General features: G+C 35.1%; 1 protein-coding gene across 1 annotated transcript; it reads right to left on the bottom strand.

Moving 5' to 3' along the window:
* Positions 1 to 258: 258 nt before the first annotated feature.
* Positions 259 to 16,733, bottom strand: cmasa (cytidine monophosphate N-acetylneuraminic acid synthetase a). Its single transcript, XM_059328685.1, has 8 exons — positions 16,298 to 16,733; positions 13,418 to 13,560; positions 13,139 to 13,294; positions 7,662 to 7,798; positions 6,914 to 7,008; positions 5,117 to 5,288; positions 4,850 to 5,015; positions 259 to 606 (listed from the first exon to the last, which is right to left on the bottom strand). The coding sequence occupies exons 1-8, from the start codon at positions 16,525 to 16,527 to the stop codon at positions 392 to 394; spliced, it is 1,314 nt and encodes a 437-aa protein (XP_059184668.1). The 5' UTR covers positions 16,528 to 16,733; the 3' UTR covers positions 259 to 391.
* Between the last annotated feature and the right edge of the window lie 4,649 nt (positions 16,734 to 21,382).

Raw genomic sequence — 21,382 nt, 5'->3', positions numbered from 1 at the left:
TGATTATATATCAAGGATATATGTTGGATTTATCTGCATTGCACTTGGGAGCTATCATTTAGATTATACTTTTTTTTAAGATGTGACCAAGAGATCATCTTGAAAATGACACAAAAAGACACAAAATGACCAAAAAGACACAAATGGCCGCCATATTGAAAATTTGTCGTGCCTTCACATCTAATTTAGTTCTATATGTCTTTGGCTACAAGTTTGATGTTTTTATCATAAAATGCACAATCCTAATATAATTTCTAGCTGAGCTGCCCCACTACAACTAAATATGCATGTCAGCCATATTTTACATGCAGTTTGATTCCTTCCATTATTTTTTAGCGTGTGCTTCCCGACCCTCCGACCTCTCTGCTCTGATTTCTGTGAATATTCAGCTTTAGAAGTTGCGGCGGTCGATGCGGTGCTGCTCGACCTTAGCCTTCGCTTTTTCTTTCTGCAGCAGAATGTGCTCGGCGAACTCCCTGACGGCGCCGAGGCCTCCGGCGCTGCGGCACGCGTACTTAGCAGCGTTGATGGCAATGGTGGGAGCATCCCGAGGAACTGCACTCAGACCCGCCAGGTTCAGACACTTCACATCCTGTTTGTCACTTCCTGAGAGGAGAAAACAAGGCGAGGGACAGAGATCAACATCAACTAGGCCTGTAAATAACCACAGAATGTCCAATAGTCCACTGAAACGCTACCTTACCCCTCTTTTTGTGTCTTTTTTAGTCATAAAAGTTAAATGGTACCTTCTCCTTAACTGATTGGTTGATGGGCAGAGAAAGACTATAGATTATCTCTAGGTTCCACTGCCGGCAGGTTTGGAAAGTATGTCTTCCTTAAAATAAAAAAAATCACCAAAAATACACCTTTTGCAATTGAAGGATACTATAAAAACAGACTTCATTACCAGAGATTTAACTTTCCGACAACCATTGAATGGATCATGTGTGAAAAAAGCTTTCGTTAGAAAAAGTAACAATAAAGAAGCTTAGAATTGTGATATTTTTTCAATATCACTTTATTCTCCATTTAAAGGAACACTCCACCGTTTTTTCATATTAAAGTTATTCGGTCAAGTAAGACGAGTTGATACAGACCTCTTGCGCCGACTCGGCGCAGTAATATCATCACTTCTGAAAAACCTTCTCCCCTCAGGAGTGATGATATTACTGCGCCGAGTCGAAGTGCTCCCAAGTGCTATTCCGCCATACATTATAGTTCTCCTTTTCATCCGCTTAGAAAAGCGCCACGTTTTATTTTGTGTGGCCATACTTGGTGGTTTAACTACTGGTGTAGCTGTATTTAAATAGGGAAAACGTGGAGGAGTTTGGTGGCTTCTAACTGTCCATCTGTTTGGATCCTAATGAATGAACTGGGCTAAGCTAAGTGCTAGCCAAGTGGCGCCGCGCGCCAGGGCGATTGAGTGCACGCATTGAGACGCAAGAGGTCTGTATCAACTCGTCTTACTGGACCCAATAACATGTTTTAATATGAAAAAACGCTGGAGTGTTCCTTTAAAACTATGTATTGATACAATATATTGTGATTTGGCGGCTCTTTCCGTGGAGGACATAGAAGATCTTTATCTATTGGGAACCTTGATAGCAGGTCTTTTGCTGACTGGATTAGGCTTTGCTCTGGTTTATGCCCCATCCTCTCCCTCCCAGATGCTGATCAGCTGCTCCACGCCTTCATCTCCTCCAGACTGGATTACGGTAAAGCACTTCTCATCAGGATCCCTAGCAAGAGTCTGCAGAGACCCCAATACATCCAGACCTCTGCAGCTAGGATCCTGAGGAGAGTCTCCACTCACTTCACTGGCTCCCCGTTTCCTCCCGGATGGAATATAAGGTTTCCCTCCTCACTCACCAATGCATCTATGGAAATGCCCCCTCATATCTCCAAGAACTACTCACCCCACAAACACAACCTGTCCCTCCGCTCCACCCACCCAAACCGCCTCCACCCACCAGAACCAGACTCAGCACCGTGGAGACAGACAGGCTTTCTGTGGAGCCTTCCTGACCCCCTGAGGGCTCCACAGTCCACAGACACTTTTAAAAAAGGACTCAAAACTTTCCTTTCTAGCAAAACATCTGGTTCCTCCCATCTAGATGGTTTTTAGATTATGTTTTCTGTTTTTAGCTGTTTTTTTCCTTTTTTAAATCCTTTTTATAGTTAGACTGTTATGCTTTTAACCTGTAGCACTTTGAGATTTCCTGTAATGTAAAGTGCATTATAAATAAAATGTATTATTATTATTATTATTTATGGAGATACACAGTAAACGCTGACAGCTGCTGAGATGATTGATACGATGGGCAGAGCTGTCTGAACTCAGACTGTGGTCACAAACCGAACTATGGATAAAATCATGGAGCGACTGACGGCCCTGGAGAAGAGACTGGATGGTTTTAGCTTTAATTTCGTTTTGAATTTTTGTTTGCAAATTCAAATAGTTTTAGTTTGTTTTTAGAGCGAGTTTGATAGTTTTAGTTAGTTTTTATTTTTTGGAAAATGCTTAGTTTTAGTTTAGTTTTTATTAGTTTTAGTTTAGTTTTTATTAGTTGTAGTTTAGTTTTTATTAGTTGTAGTTTAGTTTTTATTAGTTTTAGTTTAGTTTTTATTAGTTGTAGTTTAGTTTTTATTAGTTGTAGTTTAGTTTTTATTAGTTGTAGTTTAGTTTTTATTAGTTGTAGTGTAGTTTTTATTAGTTTTAGTTGAGTTTTTATTAGTTGTAGTTGAGTTTTTATTAGTTGTAGTGTAGTTTTTATTAGTTGTAGTTTAGTTTTTATTAGTTTTATTTTAGTTTTTATTAGTTTTAGTTTAGTTTTTATTAGTTTTAGTTTAGTTTTTATTAGTTTTAGTTTAGTTTTTATTAGTTTTAGTGTAGTTTTTATTAGTTGTAGTTGAGTTTTTATTAGTTGTAGTGTAGTTTTTATTAGTTGTAGTTTAGTTTTTATTAGTTTTATTTTAGTTTTTATTAGTTTTATTTTAGTTTTTATTAGTTGTAGTTTAGTTTTTATTAGTTGTAGTTTAGTTTTTATTAGTTTTAGTGTAGTTTTTATTAGTTGTAGTTGAGTTTTTATTAGTTGTAGTTGAGTTTTTATTAGTTGTAGTTTAGTTTTTATTAGTTGTAGTTTAGTTTTTATTAGTTGTAGTGTAGTTTTTATTAGTTGTAGTTTAGTTTTTATTAGTTGTAGTTTAGTTTTTATTAGTTGTAGTGTAGTTTTTATTAGTTTTAGTTTAGTTTTTATTAGTTTTAGTTTAGTTTTTATTAGTTGTAGTTTAGTTTTTATTAGTTTTAGTGTAGTTTTTATTAGTTTTAGTTTGGTTTTTATTAGTTGTAGTTTAGTTTTTATTAGTTGTAGTTTAGTTTTTATTAGTTGTAGTTTAGTTTTTATTAGTTGTAGTGTAGTTTTTATTAGTTTTAGTGTAGTTTTTATTAGTTGTAGTGTAGTTTTTATTAGTTGTAGTGTAGTTTTTATTAGTTGTAGTTTAGTTTTTATTAGTTGTAGTTTAGTTTTTATTAGTTTTAGTTTAGTTTTTATTAGTTCTAGTTTAGTTTTTATTAGTTTTAATGTAGTTTTTATTAGTTGTAGTTTAGTTTTTATTAGTTGTAGTTTAGTTTTTATTAGTTGTAGTTTAGTTTTTATTAGTTGTAGTTTAGTTTTTATTAGTTTTAGTTTAGTTTTAGTGTTAGTTGTAGTTTAGTTTTTATTAGTTGTAGTTTAGTTTTTATTAGTTTAGTTTAGTTTTTATTAGTTGTAGTTTAGTTTTTATTAGTTGTAGTTTAGTTTTTATTAGTTGTAGTTTAGTTTTTATTAGTTGTAGTTTAGTTTTTATTAGTTGTAGTTTAGTTTTTTATTAGTTGTAGTTTAGTTTTTATTAGTTGTAGTTTAGTTTTTATTAGTTGTAGTTTAGTTTTTATTAGTTGTAGTTTAGTTTGTATTAGTGTTAGTTTAGTTTTTATTAGTTGTAGTTTAGTTTTTTATTAGTTGTAGTTTAGTTTTTTATTAGTTGTAGTTTAGTTTTTATTAGTTGTAGTTTAGTTTGTATTAGTGTTAGTTTAGTTTTTATTAGTTGTAGTTTAGTTTTTATTAGTTGTAGTTTAGTTTTTATTAGTTGTAGTGTAGTTTTTATTAGTTGTAGTTGTTTTGTAATGGGGTATTTGTTGGGTCCAGATTCAATAAGGTCACAATAAATGTTTCCTTTATTTCCTTTGTCTGATCCATCTCAGCCCCAATAAGTTTATTAAGTCATAAAACCAGATAGATGAAATAGATTTCATATCAACCAAAAAGGTTTACGGATGAAAAAAGTTGACAAAGACGAAAACGAAGGACATTTTCACTATAATTTTAGTTCGTTTTAGTTAGTTTTGGAACCACAAAATACAGTTTCAGTTAGTTATCGTTTTTTTAAAAACTCTTGTTTCTATTTTTATTACTTGTTTTTTCAATTCTAGTTTTCGTTATTTCGTTAGTTTTCGTTAACTATAATGACCTTGCTCTGGACAATATGGACAAGATGACCGGGGTCAGGGTTAGGCTAACCCTGTTGAGCAGTGAGACCCCCCCCCTCAACCTCCCACAGACACCTGTTGACTGTCTGCTGCTGTCTGGAGGCCTTAGAAGCTTGTCTCCATAGCAACCGCTATGTTTTCGCTTTTGTTACACCAGCGAGCTGAGACGGGACTGATTAGGCACTGGACAAAATAGGAAATGTAGAATTTAAAGAAAATGTAGTTCATCATGTTTATGATTTTTTTCAAATTGCAGATGTATTCCCCGGGCCGGACTGGACCCCTGCGTTAGAGCGGCACTGAATAAAAGAAGAGGTTCTTTACCCATATAGGCCACATCCTTCCAGTCCAGCTTCCTCTGCTCCACCAGGGGCCTCAGAGTGTCCAGGGGCTCCTCCCCCACCGTCACCACCTGGCAGCCCGTCCTCTGGGACAGTTTGTCGGCCAGCGCCTGGCAGACCGGGTCCAGGTCGGAGGTCAGCAGCACCACCTGGTGGAGCCAAGACAGAAGGTAGCACGGGGATGTGACACCACACAACGCTGTGGACTAAAAGGTCCGGTGGACTAAAAGGTCCAGGGACCAGCTCCAACCTCCACGTTGCCTCTCTGCAGCATGCGGACGCCGGCGGTGTCTCTGGTGTTGATGGACATCATGTCCTCCCCGGACACCGACAGGAAGATCCGTCCCTCCGTCAGACACCCGGAGATGTTGCAGAACATCAGACGGACCACCTCTGGATTCACCCGGCCGAAGTAACCGTACCTGGAGAAGAAGAGAGACTAAATGAGGTGGAAGGAATAACTGACTGAAAGATTAGTATGCACTAGGGCTGCACGATTATGGCCAAAATGATAATCACGATTATTTTGATCAATATTGTAATCATGATTATTAATCACAATTATTCATCATGTTAGGTAAAACATCTGTATTTTTATTGCACTACTTTTAAACAAACAATAGCAACAGTTTTTAGTGTCTGGTGCTTGTTGTAAACAAAGATCGCTAAGTGAACACCTCCTGCAGCAGCAGCACATACACACTGTACTGCTACAGAGCTAACTGTTAGCCTGTTAGCACATACACACTGTACTGCTACAGAGCTAACTGTTAGCACATACACACTGTACTGCTACAGAGCTAACTGTTAGCCTGTTAGCACATACACACTGTACTGCTACAGAGCTAACTGTTAGCCTGTTAGCACATACACACTGTACTGCTACAGAGCTAACTGTTAGCCTGTTAGCACATACACACTGTACTGCTACAGAGCTAACTGTTAGCCTGTTAGCACATACACACTGTACTGCTACAGAGCTAACTGTTAGCCTGTTAGCACATACACACTGTACTGCTACAGAGCTAACTGTTAGCCTGTTAGCACATACACACTGTACTGCTACAGAGCTAACTGTTAGCCTGTTAGCACATACACACTGTACTGCTACAGAGCTAACTGTTAGCCTGTTAGCACATACACAATGTACTGCTACAGAGCTAACTGTTAGCCTGTTAGCACATACACACTGTACTGCTACAGAGCTAACTGTTAGCCTGTTAGCACATACACACTGTACTGCTACAGAGCTAACTGTTAGCCTGTTAGCACATACACACTGTACTGCTACAGAGCTAACTGTTAGCCTGTTAGCACATACACAATGTACTGCTACAGAGCTAACTGTTAGCCTGTTAGCACATACACACTGTACTGCTACAGAGCTAACTATTAGCCTGTTAGCACATACACAATGTACTGCTACAGAGCTAACTGTTAGCCTGTTAGCACATACACACTGTACTGCTACAGAGCTAACTGTTAGCCTGTTAGCACATACACACTGTACTGCTACAGAGCTAACTGTTAGCCTGTTAGCAATTAGCAGACTGGACACTAAGGGGTTAACATCCCCTTCGGCTCTGCAGCTGGGAGAGACTGCTGCAGGGGAGGACTGTGCTGCTTCGACTCATTCTTACTCATCTTAACGAGCCTCTGGCCCCCGCAGCTCATTAAGAAGAGCCTCTGGCCCCCGCGGCTCGTTAAGAAGAGCCTCCGGCCCCCTCGTTCTTACTCTTAAGAGTACTTAAGAGTTGTAAAAAAACAGGCAAAACTAAACAAAAATCCCTTTATTCAACATGTCCCATTTAAAAACGTACCAAAAAAATACCGTTTGCACTAAGCAGATCCTGTTAAAAACACAAAATTCTGCACTATACAGGCTGTTTACACAGAGCTGAGAGGAGAGGACAGGAGCGGCTGTAATTAGAGGTTGTAAAAACGAAACAACTAATTAATAGTTCTATCTGTGTAGCATATGGAGCAGACTCTGGTCATGCCAGCTCAATGTTCTGATGTTCTGATGTTCTGATAGTGTGCGGCTCACCGGAGAACCCTCTGCTCGGCCACAGGCCAGTCGATGTCCACGTCGATGTCCACGCTGTACTCCGGCAGCATCTCGTAGTAGGCCACCTTCCCTCCCTGGAGAGAGCCAAGCAGAAATTAACCCATAAGAACCTATGGGGACACCCGTGAAACAAACAGTGTAAATCTTCTAGAATGTGGACACAGACGGGAACTCTCTGTCTAGTCCAGTTTTTCAGAGTTCTATCTGTAAACTGTTGGAGAGTGTAGATGATGTGAAGAAACGATTCACCAGGTTACAGATTCACTAGCTTGTCAAACAGCTGGTTAGCTTGTCGGAGAGCGTCTGAAGCTCAGATTAAGGTTTATCCTTTACTAATTAATGGGGAAATTCAACATCTGCATGAACCCTTAATCCTTCTTACACACCAGAGAACACACCATGCAAGGAGTTGCACATTACTTGACCGGTCAGTCGTGGGATTCAAACCGGCAACCCTCCGGTTACAAGCCTGATTCCTAACCTCCATGAGGAGGTGGAGTAGTTCTCTACAGCTACTGTTAGCTTCTTACTTCTGTCGGCTTCATGAAAGCTTCAAACATCATGAAAGTGGACGCGTCAGCAGCAGAAACGTGTTTCCACAGAGATTATTATCCAACATCCAATGAGACAACAGAGGAGGATTCTGATCAGACCCATGAGATCTGACTGCAGGTTGGCCTCCTGCTGGTTGCTCTGGTTGCTCTGGTTGCTGTGGTTGCTCTGTTACCTGCAGCAGCCCCTGGTTGAGCAGCTGGTCTCTGGTGGTGAAGTAGAACGACCCGTTCTCAATCAGCTCTCCGTCCCAGTCCTGGCGCCGCGGGCGCTTGGCCGGGTCCAGGTTGAGCGGCGTGGTCAACTCGCCGGCTGGAAGGAGGAAGGGAGGGTTCGGGGATAGAGCACTGGCATGAGTCACAGCTGATCAGACATCAATGCTCGCCAGCTATTTTCTATCCTGCGATACAGGATGCAGCTTATGAAAACAGTTCATGGAGGCAAGAGCTGAGATTTTTCCTGCATGAATGCTCACGCATTAGTTGAAGGATTTTTTGTATTTCTCATACTAAATAAAAATAAATACTTAATAAATTATGTTCAGGGACAAAGAATTACATTTACAATATGAACAAAACAGTTTTACCAAAATAAAACATGTACAGTCACAAAGTTACAAAAAATGATCCGAGGGTTTTATTAGATTAATGTCAACGATGGAGGAAATAAACGGCAGCGCTCAGACGAGCATAGTGAATTATTATTATACATTATATGAATGAGCATAGTGAATTATTATTATATTAACTATTATATATTATATGAATGAGCATAGTGAATTATTATTATACATTATATGAATGAGCATAGTGAATTATTATTATATTAACTATTATTATATATTATATGAACGAGCATAGTGAATTATTATTATATATTATATGAATGAGCATAGTGAATTATTATTATATTAACTATTATATATTATATGAATGAGCATAGTGAATTATTATTATATATTATATGAATGAGCATAGTGAATTATTATTATATTAACTATTATATATTATATGAATGAGCATAGTGAATTATTATTATACATTATATGAATGAGCATAGTGAATTATTATTATATATTATATGAATGAGCATAGTGAATTATTATTATATTAACTATTATATCTTATATGAATGAGCATAGTGAATTATTATTATACATTATATGAATGAGCATAGTGAATTATTATTATATATTATATGAATGAGCATAGTGAATTATTATTATATTAACTATTATATATTATATGAATGAGCATAGTGAATTATTATTATATTAACTATTATATATTATATGAATGAGCATAGTGAATTATTATTATATATTATATGAATGAGCATAGTGAATTATTATTATATTAACTATTATATATTATATGAATGAGCATAGTGAATTATTATTATACATTATATGAATGAGCATAGTGAATTATTATTATATATCATATGAATGAGCATAGTGAATTATTATTATATTAACTATTATATATTATATGAATGAGCATAGTGAATTATTATTATATATTATATGAATGAGCATAGTGAATTATTATTATATATTATATGAATGAGCATAGTGAATTATTATTATATTAACTATTATACATTATATGAATGAGCATAGTGAATTATTATTATATTAACTATTATTATATATTATATGAATGAGCATAGTGAATTATTATTATATTAACTATTATTATATATTACATGAATGAGCATAGTGAATTATTATTATATATTATATGAATGAGCATAGTGAATTATTATTATATTAACTATTATTATATATTATATGAATGAGCATAGTGAATTATTATTATATTAACTATTATTATATATTACATGAATGAGCATAGTGAAGTACATTATTATTATATTAACTATTATTATATATTACATGAATGAGCATATTGAAGTACATTATTATTATATTAACTATTATTATATATTATATGAATGAGCATAGTGAATTATTATTATATTAACTATTATTATATATTATATGAATGAGCATAGTGAAGTACATTATTATTATATTAACTATTATTATATATTATATGAATGAGCATAGTGAATTATTATTATATTAACTATTATTATATATTATATGAATGAGCATAGTGAATTATTATTATATTAACTATTATTATATATTACATGAATGAGCATAGTGAATTATTATTATATTAACTATTATTATATATTATATGAATGAGCATATTGAAGTACATTATTATTATATTAACTATTATTATATATTACATGAATGAGCATATTGAAGTACATTATTATTATTATATTAACTATTATTATATATTATATGAATGAGCATAGTGAATTATTAATATATTAACTATTATTATATATTATATGAATGAGCATAGTGAATTATTAATATATTAACTATTATTATATATTATATGAATGAGCATAGTGAATTATTATTATATTAACTATTATTATATATTATATGAATGAGCATAGTGAATTATTATTATATTAACTATTATTATATATTATATGAATGAGCATAGTGAAGTACATTATTATTATATTAACTATTATTATATATTATATGAATGAGCATAGTGAAGTACATTATTATTATATTAACTATTATTATATATTATATGAATGAGCATAGTGAATTATTATTATATTAACTATTATTATATATTATATGAATGAGCATAGTGAATTATTATTATATTAACTATTATTATATATTATATGAATGAGCATATTGAAGTACATTATTATTATATTAACTATTATTATATATTACATGAATGAGCATATATAAACATTTAAGTCAAGGCAACATATAGCACCAAATCACAACATGTTCTTCAGGCATTCAGGGCTGTGAGATTTGTCCCGTTTGTCCTAGTGGTGTTGCCGTACCTTGCTGTCTAATCGGCAAAGTTGCTCAACCAATCTTATTCAGTACAATGGTGATTGACATGTCCCCCTAGGCCCCGCCCCCTTAATCACCAAAACCATAGACATATATAACAAAAGCCGCCCAAAAACGGATGAAAAAAGTTGACAAAGACGAAAACGAAGGACATTTTCACTATACTTTTCGTTAGTTTTGGAACCACAAAATACAGTTTCAGTTAGCTATCGTTTTAAAAAACCCAACTCTTTAGGTCATTTTGTTAGTTTCCGTTGACTATAATAACTTGCATGACACTCAACACATTGTTTAACATCCACCATGTTGTCACAGGGAGTGACTGGAGCAGCGTACTAACTGGTTTGGTGTGTAATGATGCAGTTAAACTCTGACAGTCAACACGAACGTCACTTTCATTGAAACAGAACGAAGCTTCGACCTGTTCTGCTGCTTCAGACAGAAGAATTAATGACCAAACTATTCTGAGACAAACCAACATTTAATGATGAATCATCATCTGCTTTATAACAATAGAAGTCTATTAAAGTATTTTTGTTTCTGACGTGTCGTCTTAAGAAGCTATCGGAAAATAAAAGTGACAGAACAGGAGCTGGTGCAGCAGGTTATGATTTATGACTGAAAAATGTACTTAACCACAATGAAAACACAGTGAAACCAGGAGGAACACAGTCACAACTAAAGGCAGGGCTTGAAGCAGAAAAAAATCCTGTGCCTGAATTCATTTTTTATGCATGGGGGCGGGGGGTTCGGCATAACTGGAAAACTGACATTCTTGTTAACGAGATGAAAATACAGAATCCTTTCAAAATAAAACAATACGCAGTTCATGCAGCCTAAAACAACTTAACATCAACATTACGTCTTGGCACCAGATCAGCAATCAATCAATCAATCAATAAAAGGGTCTCAGAGGGTCGGAGACATGGACGACAAGAGTCGGATTGTTGAAGTGGAACAGCATCAATCATTTATGACATACAGTGGCGGACTCAAACTGTTAGAAGGGCAGGGGCATCTGATGCATCATGTATGATGAAATATTAGCATTAAGTTAAAAGGAGATCCAGATCAAAGTAATTAATGATATGGTACTGACAATTAAAAGGATCGAACCAAACCATCTAGGGGGGTCTGGGGGCATGCCGCCCGGGAGAAAATTTGTACATTTTTAAGTGAAATGCATCTATTTTGTGCACTTTGAGAACTAAATGAGAGCAAACATCTCACATAACATTTTTCACAGTTTGGTGATACTGTATTATAGAATCTCTAGAGAGCACATCATAATTTGAGTCCGCCACTGATGACATAACATATTCTTTCTATAAGGATAGATGGTCAGATCAACAGATCTTCCACGTCAGAGAAGCAAAGTAAGCTGTTTGTTGTTGTTGTTTACCTTTTACCATAGACTGTATATAATATATATACACAGTTTATCACGGGATCTCGCGGTCTCCCGTACGTTCAGGATTATCGCGTGTTCTCGTTACCTCGCGTGTATACGGCTGGCTCGCTACGCTGCCGTTACGCGCCCGGTGGGAACTGACTCCGGGCGGAGGACGGAGCTAACCCGCGGCGGAGCCGTTCCGCGCCCGGTGGAAATCCCCAGTAAGGTTGACGTGTGGGAGAGCGCACGCACGGACCGTACAGCCGTGTTTCGACTACCACCTTAAAATCTTTAAACAGTAGACACAAGTCTTGTGTATCGGTGTATTAATCCACGTTTCGATAGGTCATATAGTTTTTTATCAATCCCTGTTCAATGACCATGATCATTTTTGGAGAAATTCTGAGATTATAATGGGTGTGTATTGCACGGAATGTTCGTGTCACAGTGTGTGATGTCATCACCAGAGTGTAGAGGGAGAGAAAAAACTGTCAAAAAATAAATTTGAAAACTGCGCTCCAGGCCACAAATTCCACTCTACAGAAATAATTTATACATAGAAACGTAGGAAAATTAGTCTTCTCCCTCACAATCCTCTGGTAAAGCTGTCAGAGTTATAGTTTGGGCGTAGGACGCACAGATGATCCACCAACACCACCAACAGCCTCATTGGGTCCCATATTAAAAACACAGGAAGATTTCGGAAAAAGGGAGATGGAACAGTTTTTTTAGATCGCTCTAACAAAGCTATTTTTTCATTTTTCTTAAAAAAAACATATGTAGAGGTTCAGGAAGAACTCAGGACGCTCAAAGTGAAGTCGGATCAATGATAGGTATTATGGTTTTGCCAAAAATGCTTTCTGTTCGAGGCCAGAAATTTCACTCTGTCCACCTCTGTCTGCTGTCACTCTGCCAGAAGATTCCACAGCTGTTAATTCTGTTGATTGCTCTGCTCTGATTGGTCGACCCCAACGCTTTGATGCTTTGATGTGATTACAGTTACAGATACACGCACACACACACACACACACACACACATACATATGCGCGCACATGTTGAGGTTAAAGGGCATAGGTTGCTGTATAAATAAATACTTGTAAAGGAATGCTTGTTGTAGGTGTGCTCCTTGTATATTATATAGTATCATAACATTACTAGTATTAATTGTTTGAAATCTCTGAAGAATCTCATCATAGTGTACACACACCGGCAGTAGCCCCCGTGGCCCTTTCAAAATTTCCCCAGAGGGAATTTTCTAGTTATTATTATTATTATTGTTATATGACATGTGTTTATAATATATATTTATAAAATTGTAAATACATATAGCTGTGGACTCACATCCTTTCTCGACCTCCTTCCAGCGGAAGTGGTGTCTCCTGACGACGGAGAAGACGGAGTCAAAGTCGCCGTCTGTGATCATCTCCAGCGCGTCCTTCAGGTGGAACGGGTGGAGACACGGGGACGTGGCCTGGATGTTACACAACACGTCCACCTCTGTCAAAACAGCACAGTTAGAAAGCAGCAGCTGCTTTATATCCACACACTCATCTGTGTCACTGATCAAACACACACACGGATCCTGGATCCTGGATCCTGGATCCTGGAGCGGTTGCGTACCCGGGTTGAGCCTGGCGAACTCTTGGATGGTGTCGATGGACGTGGACGAGTCCTTGGACACCTCAGGACTCCTGCGGTGGACTCTGGCACCCCACGACTTCGCCACCTTCTCAATCTCATCGTGGTCAGTGGACACCCAGACACTGGCAGGAGAAAAGTTTAGACGTGTTTCACAACTTTTATGTGTTGATGCTGGGAGTTTACAGCTCAGGAAGGTTTGTTCAGCGGTGGAAACTATTCATCGGTTAGTAGTAGTACAGTGTGTATGTGCTAACAGGCTAACAGTTAGCTCTGTAGCAGTACAGTGTGTATGTGCTAACAGGCTAACAGTTAGCTCTGTAGCAGTACAGTGTGTATGTGCTAACAGGCTAACAGTTAGCTCTGTAGCAGTACAGTGTGTATGTGCTAACAGGCTAACAGTTAGCTCTGTAGCAGTACAGTGTGTATGTGCTAACAGGCTAACAGTTAGCTCCGTAGCAGTACAGTGTGTATGTGCTAACAGGCTAACAGTTAGCTCCGTAGCAGTACAGTGTGTATGTGCTAACAGGCTAACAGTTAGCTCTGTAGCAGTACAGTGTGTATGTGCTAACAGGCTAACAGTTAGCTCTGTAGCAGTACAGTGTGTATGTGCTATCAGGCTAACAGTTAGCTCTGTAGCAGTACAGTGTGTATGTGCTAACAGGCTAACAGTTAGCTCTGTAGCAGTACAGTGTGTATGTGCTAACAGGCTAACAGTTAGCTCCGTAGCAGTACAGTGTGTATGTGCTAACAGGCTAACAGTTAGCTCCGTAGCAGTACAGTGTGTATGTGCTATCAGGCTAACAGTTAGCTCTGTAGCAGTACAGTGTGTATGTGCTAACAGGCTAACAGTTAGCTCTGTAGCAGTACAGTGTGTATGTGCTAACAGGCTAACAGTTAGCTCTGTAGAGGTACAGTGTGTATGTGCTAACAGGCTAACAGTTAGCTCTGTAGCAGTACAGTGTGTATGTGCTAACAGGCTAACAGTTAGCTCCGTAGCAGTACAGTGTGTATGTGCTAACAGGCTAACAGTTAGCTCTGTAGCAGTACAGTGTGTATGTGCTGCTGCTGCAGGAGGTGTTAGCTTAGCGATCTCTGTTTGTTTACAACAAGCACCAGACACTCTGTGCACAGTTAGTGATGCTGGTTGATTCACCATCATGATGTTTATTATCAGCGGAGACGCTGTGCATAATTAGCCATGCTGCTTTGTTTATGATCAGCTGCTGATGTTGTGCAGTTAGTGACGCGGCCACAGTTGTTATTTTCATTCTAATAGTGAATATAATCTGGTAAAAACAGGTTTTTTTACATTAGTATAATAAATGTTTGTCATTTTGTGAGTTACTTTCATTCTAATAGTGAATATAGTATGTATACAATGTATAGTAAATATGAATAATTATGCGAGTTATTTACATTCTAACTGAATATTATAAAGGTAAATCCATTTTTATCACATTAGTATAGTAAATATGAATCATTTTGTGGGTTATTTTCATTCCAACAGTGAATATTATAAAAGGTAAAAACTTTTTATTACATAAATATAATAAATATGAATAATTTTGTGTGTTATTTTCATTGTAATGAGGCAAAACAGTTTTAATTACATTAGAATAATAAATGTGTCATTTTGTGGGTAATTTTCATTCTAACAGTGAATATAATGAAGGTAAAAAGTGTTTTTATAACATAAATATAGTAAATATGTGTCATTTTGTGAGTTATTTTCATTCTAATGAGGTAAAATGTGTTTTATAACATAAATGTAATAAATATGTATCATTTTGTGAGTTATTTTCATTCTAATAGTGAATATTATAAAAGGTAAAAAGTGTTTTTATTACATTAGTATAGTAAATATGAATCATTATGTGAGTTTTTCCCCCATTTCATTTTCATTCTAACAGTGAATATTATAAGATAAAAACAGTTGTTATTACATTATAATATAATTTAAGATAAAAACCAGCAGTTATTACATTAGCAATGAGTGAATATTAATAAGGTAAAAGTGTTAATACATAAATATAATATGTATATAAGGTAAAAACCAGCAGTTATTACATTAGTATAATAACAACAACAACAACAATGCCTGTCGAACATGTCGGAGTCTACCAGTTCTTATTACATTAGTATAATAACAATAATAATAATAATAATAATAATAATAATACCTGTCGAACATGTCGGAGTCTACCAGTTCTTATTACATTAGTATAATAACAATAATAATAATAATAATAATACCTGTCGAACATGTCGGAGTCTACCAGTTCTTATTACATTAGTATAATAACAATAATAATAATAATAATAATAATACCTGTCGAACATGTCGGAGTCTACCAGTTCTTATTACATTAGTATAATAACAACAATAATAATAATAATAATACCTGTCGAACACCAGTTTTTATTACATTAGTATAATAATAACAACAATAACAATAATAATAATAATAATAACAATAATAATAATAATAATAATAATAATAATAATACCTGTCGAACATGTCGGAGTCTACCAGTTCTTATTACATTAGTATAATAACAACAATAATAATAATAATAATAATACCTGTCGAACACCAGTTTTTATTACATTAGTATAATAATAATAATAACAACAATAACAATAATAATAACAACAATAACAATAATAATAATAATAATAACAATAATAATAATAATAATAATAACCCTATCTGTCGAACATGTCGCAGTCTATGGCGGCCCGCAGCACCAGTTTTTATTACATTAGTATAATAACAACAATAACAATAACAACAACAATAATAATAATAATAACAATAATAATAATAATAATAATAATAATAACAATAATAATAATACCTGTCGAACATGTCGCAGTCTACGGCGGCCCGCAGCACCCAGCCGATCAGCGGGACTCCCGCCAGCATCTTGATGTTCTTCAGCGGGATCCCCTTGGACCCGCCCCGGGCCAGGATCAGCGCCGCCACGTGGCGCTGCCCGCCCGCCCGGACCTGCTTCCGGGCGGGCGGCGCTCCGACCTGCTCCCCGTTGATATCCACCAGGCGGTTCCTCTTCCGGGAAGAAGCCATGACGACGAGGCTCCGGCAGGGGCTCGTCACGAGGACAGAGGCTCGTCACGAAGGTCCGTCAAGTTCGAACCGCGTCTCAAAGGTCCGTCAACCTGAACCGGACCCGGTGAACTGAGACTCGGTGAACGTGTCTGTCGGAGAGACTCGGAGCTGACGGTCTACTCCTCCTGGTCCGGCCCTCCTTCTCCTCCTCCTCCTCCTCCTCCTTCTTCTTCTCTGGTCTTTTTTAAAGGTTGGAGCTCTCTGTCACCACCTGGTGGTCCGGAGGAGGCTCCACTAGTAGTTACTTTACTTTAATTTATTAATACTACTACTACTACTCCTAATAATAATAATGATAATAATGATAATAATAATAATAATAATAATAATAATAAAATAACAATAATCATATTAATCAAAAGGATAATAATAATTAAAAAATAATTACAATAATAATGTATTATTATATAATGATGATGATAATAGTAATAATAATAATAATAATAATAATAACAACAAACAAAGGCCAAAGTACGTAAAATGTGAAAGAAGCAACAAAAAAAACATCCAAAAAGTGATTGCCGTTTAAAACGGGTAAAGAAAAAAGTGATTTAATTTAATTTAATTGTATTTTATTTTATTTAAGTTATTACTGCTACTACTAGTAGTAATACTACTACTAACAACAACAACAACAACAAAAATAATAATATTAATAATATTAATAATAGTTTTAATCTGCAGGACATAGGTTGCAGTCAAAAACAAGGGCAAGGTCTGTAAAATGTGAAAGAAGCAAAACAAAAATAGCAAAAAACAAACAGCCAGAGAGTGATTGCCATTCAAAACGGGTAAAGAAAAAAATTGATTTTATTTTATTTTATTTTGTTTTATTTTATTTAATTAATGCATTGTTTATCCATCATGAATTCAATTTAATTAATTCTGAGCAACGCCCTTTAACTTCAGTTTTATAAAACATTTACTTTTAGCACAAACTTCAAAAATAAAATGTTTCAAATATTTTTAAATAGGCCTTAATTTAATATATATTATTGGGATTTTTGGGAACTAATCAAAAAAAAAGAGTATCCCTCCACTAACAGTATATATCAGGGTTTCACATATATTCATTGTGTTATATTTTATATTTTATTTTTCAAAATCTACATACATTTGGTTTTCTTTAGGAAGTGTTTTTTTTTTTGCATTTTTATTTTATTTTAATTGTATAATTCCCCCTTTGAAGTTGCTGTATAAAATATTATTATTATTATTATTATTATTATTATTATAACTCTTCAGTAAAAGATCATTGTGAGTTTTGGAACAGACCCACAGTATCTACATTAAGATACGTGTGTGTGTGTGTGTGTGTGTGTGTGTGTGTGTGTGTGTGTGTGTGTGTGTGTGACGTCCAGGCGTCACTATAAATATATAAATAGATTGTAATGGGCACGTTGGGGGTGTGTTCCATTCCGTTCCTGGGTTCCTCTGAAACCATCCTGCTCCACTAACCGACCGGTCCAGTTACACATATTAATCATAATTATAATTATAGTCCTCCCTCATTGTTTCTTCACCTGTTTCAAGGTGAATAATAAAGGGCGAGGCTTTAACCGACACATTCACACAGAGCAGCTCAACCTGCTCTACCAAACCACACTCTGAGTCATGATTTAACCCTCGGGAGTCTCCAAAGACTCCTTCTCCACATCCAGACCAGAAAACATTTATCTTTATTATAAATGTACCTCTAAAGTTCTGGCTGTAAACTCCATGAGGCCAGTTTCAGTTTGATGATGATATACCAAGTAAAACTGGAGACAAGCTCAAATAGATTTAGTATCAAATGATAGAACTGGATGGAACCCTCTTATATGGTAGATTTGACTCCTTTGGTCACATTTGACACATTTAACGTTCTTTATTGAGCATGATAGTGTTTTGAAAGTAAAAAAAAGATTCAAAATCACATTTAATGTTGGACTAAAGGACTAAAAAAAGACAAAAAAGACACAAAATGACCAGAAAAGACACAAATTACTAAAAAAAGACCCAAAATGACCCAAAAGAAGAAACACAATTACCAAAAAAAGACACAAATTACTAAAAAAAGACACAAAATCACCCAAAAAAGACACAAAATTATCAAAAAAAGACACAAAATGATCAAAAAAAGACACAAAAAAAGACACAAAATGTCCAAAAAAAGACACAAAATTACAAAAAAAACACACAAAATGACCAAAAAAGACACAAAATGACCAAAAAGACTAAAACACATGAACACTTTAACACAGTGGAGACAGAGCTGACTTCGAAAATGATCTGGCGACCCCCAGAAATCATCTCACGACCCCAATTGGGGTCCCGACCCCAAGGTTGAGAACAGCTGGACTAAAGGACTAAAAAAAGACAAAAAAGACACAAAATGACCAACAAAGACACAAAAAAGACACAAAATGACCCAAATTGTTCCTCTAAACATAAAGAGCCAAATCAAACGGAGTCCCACTAGAATAAAACCAGAGTTGATGACAGGATCACACACAATCACAAGATCACATTTATGTTGGTTTTTCTTTGTTTCTTTTTGGTTCTAAATGTTGATCCAGTAAGTCAGAATAAAAAATCTATTATTATTATTATCAGGTCATATAGGTGAGAAATATCCCAACATGGTATTTAAACATGTTTTAAGGTGAATCCAGGCAGGATGGAAGGAGTCAGACATGGAGGAAACAGAGTTAAAAGACTCCATGGAGTTAATAAGTAGAACAGCAGCTAAACGTATGTGTTATGGTGTTTGTATATAACTTACAACACCGTCTGAATATGTCGTCATCATCACTCATATCATATGCAACACAATGACCAGGATATTTAATCTTTTTGCAGACCTCAAGACAATTATTAACATGGTTTTACTGATTCTGATGATTTAGGTTATAACCAATAAAAGCCGGTACAGTGAAACAGCGAATGTCTCATGAACTCAGACTCATAAAACAACCAGATGGAGTTCATGGTACTGGACGACCAGCAGGGGGCGCCATCCTACTAGAACATTTCAGAGCTTATCATGTTAATGCTCATAATGATTTCATCTTAATCAATATTTAATGGTTCAACGGGAGCACTGAAAATAAAAATCTGTCAGATCAAATTGTCTTTTTGACAGTTAGATAATATCAAGTCAACATACTCAACGATAACGTTATTAAATGTGGATTCTTAACTTCGTCCATGGTGAATTTTATGGTAAACGTCCTACTAGATTCTCATCCAAACACTTTCTATAAACTTCTGTAATGACCAAAGTTTAACGGCTGCTTGGAGACATTTAAATCCAGGAATATTTGTATTTTCATGGTTCAACTCCAAATATACGGCATTTAAACATGCCATTCATTTCCTAAACATTTAGGTTTAGGAAATGAGTTAGTGGTTTATGTGAGAATATCAACCACCAGTTTTAATGTTAATGTAGGAATTCCACCATATTTATTCATACTAGTCACAGAAATATTAGCAATTTATATTAAAATTGTAATGAAAACATAAATCTAAATGTCTTTAGACATTGATGATACAACAATATTTGTACAAGACAGACACCAAATTCCAATAACAAAAGCTTCAGGGTTTTCTTTCAACTGAAACAAATGTGAACTATTTGCAATTCATGATACAAGACATCTGTAACATCCCTGTCAAGTCACAAATTAATACCTTGGAGTACACATTACAAAAGACCAAAAACAAAGTCAATACTTGAATGTAGAAAAAACAATAGAAGAGAGTGAAGCCAAATTAAATTCATGTCTCCAGAGAGACCTGCCCATACTTTTAGCTACCAAGATGGACCCAGCCTGCTTTAAATAAACTAATCAAGTCCATTAACCAAATTAATCTTCATTTTATTTGGAGAAACAAGACACACTATATGAAAGAAAGCACCATGGTTAAAGAAATTAAAGATGGTGGCTTAAAAGTTATCGATTTTGACTGCCTTGATGGAAAAAAAGACACAAAACGACACAAAACAACTAAAAAAAGACACATTATGACCAAAAAAGGACACAAAATTACAAAATGACCAAAAAAAGACACAAAATGACTAAAAAAGACACAAAATGACCAAAAAAAATACACAAAATGACTAAAAAAGACACAAAATGACCAAAAAAAGACACAAAATGACTAAAAAAGACACAATATGACCAAAAAAATACACAAAATGACTAAAAAAGACACAATATGACCAAAAAAAATACACAAAATGACCAAAAAAGGACACAAAATTACTAAAAAAAGACACAAAACGACCAAAAAAAGACACAAAATGACCAAAGAAAGACACAAAATGACTAAAAAAGACACAAAATGACCAAAAAAAATACACAAAATGACTAAAAAAGACACAAAATGACCAAAAAAAGACACAAAATGACTAAAAAAGACACAATATGACCAAAAAAATACACAAAATGACTAAAAAAGACACAATATGACCAAAAAAAATACACAAAATGACCAAAAAAGGACACAAAATTACTAAAAAAAGACACAAAATGACCAAAAAAAGACACAAAATGACCAAAGAAAGACACAAAATGACTAAAAAAGACACAATATGACCAAATAAATACACAAAATGACTAAAAAAGACACAAAATGACCAAAAAAATACACAAAATGACCAAAAAAGGCACAAAATGAACAAAACGAACCTTAAAAATAAATTGGCTGAAATTTTGGATAAAACATAATAATTAATTTTGGTACTGTGTTCCAAATTCCCTATTGAAAAAGATTGGAGGTATAAAATATCTTCATAAATTACTTTTATCTTTGTCAGAGTTTCATA

The sequence above is a fragment of the Centropristis striata genome, unplaced genomic scaffold (genome assembly GCF_030273125.1).
Source record: "Centropristis striata isolate RG_2023a ecotype Rhode Island unplaced genomic scaffold, C.striata_1.0 Scaffold_25, whole genome shotgun sequence".
NCBI classification, from domain to species: Eukaryota; Metazoa; Chordata; class Actinopteri; order Perciformes; family Serranidae; genus Centropristis; species Centropristis striata.
Note: the sequence above shows the minus strand (reverse complement) of the source record. Positions and strands in the feature narration are given on the sequence as shown.

Coding starts and splice junctions, on each gene's coding strand:
- cmasa (XM_059328685.1), bottom strand. CDS start 16,527: ATGGCTTCTTCCCGGAAGAGGAACCGCCTGGTGGATATCAACGGGGAG. Junction 13,295..13,417: donor GTTCGCCAGGCTCAACCCGG/GTACGCAACCGC, acceptor CTGTTTTGACAG/AGGTGGACGTGTTGTGTAAC. Junction 5,016..5,116: donor TGCAGAGAGGCAACGTGGAG/GTTGGAGCTGGT, acceptor TGGCTCCACCAG/GTGGTGCTGCTGACCTCCGA.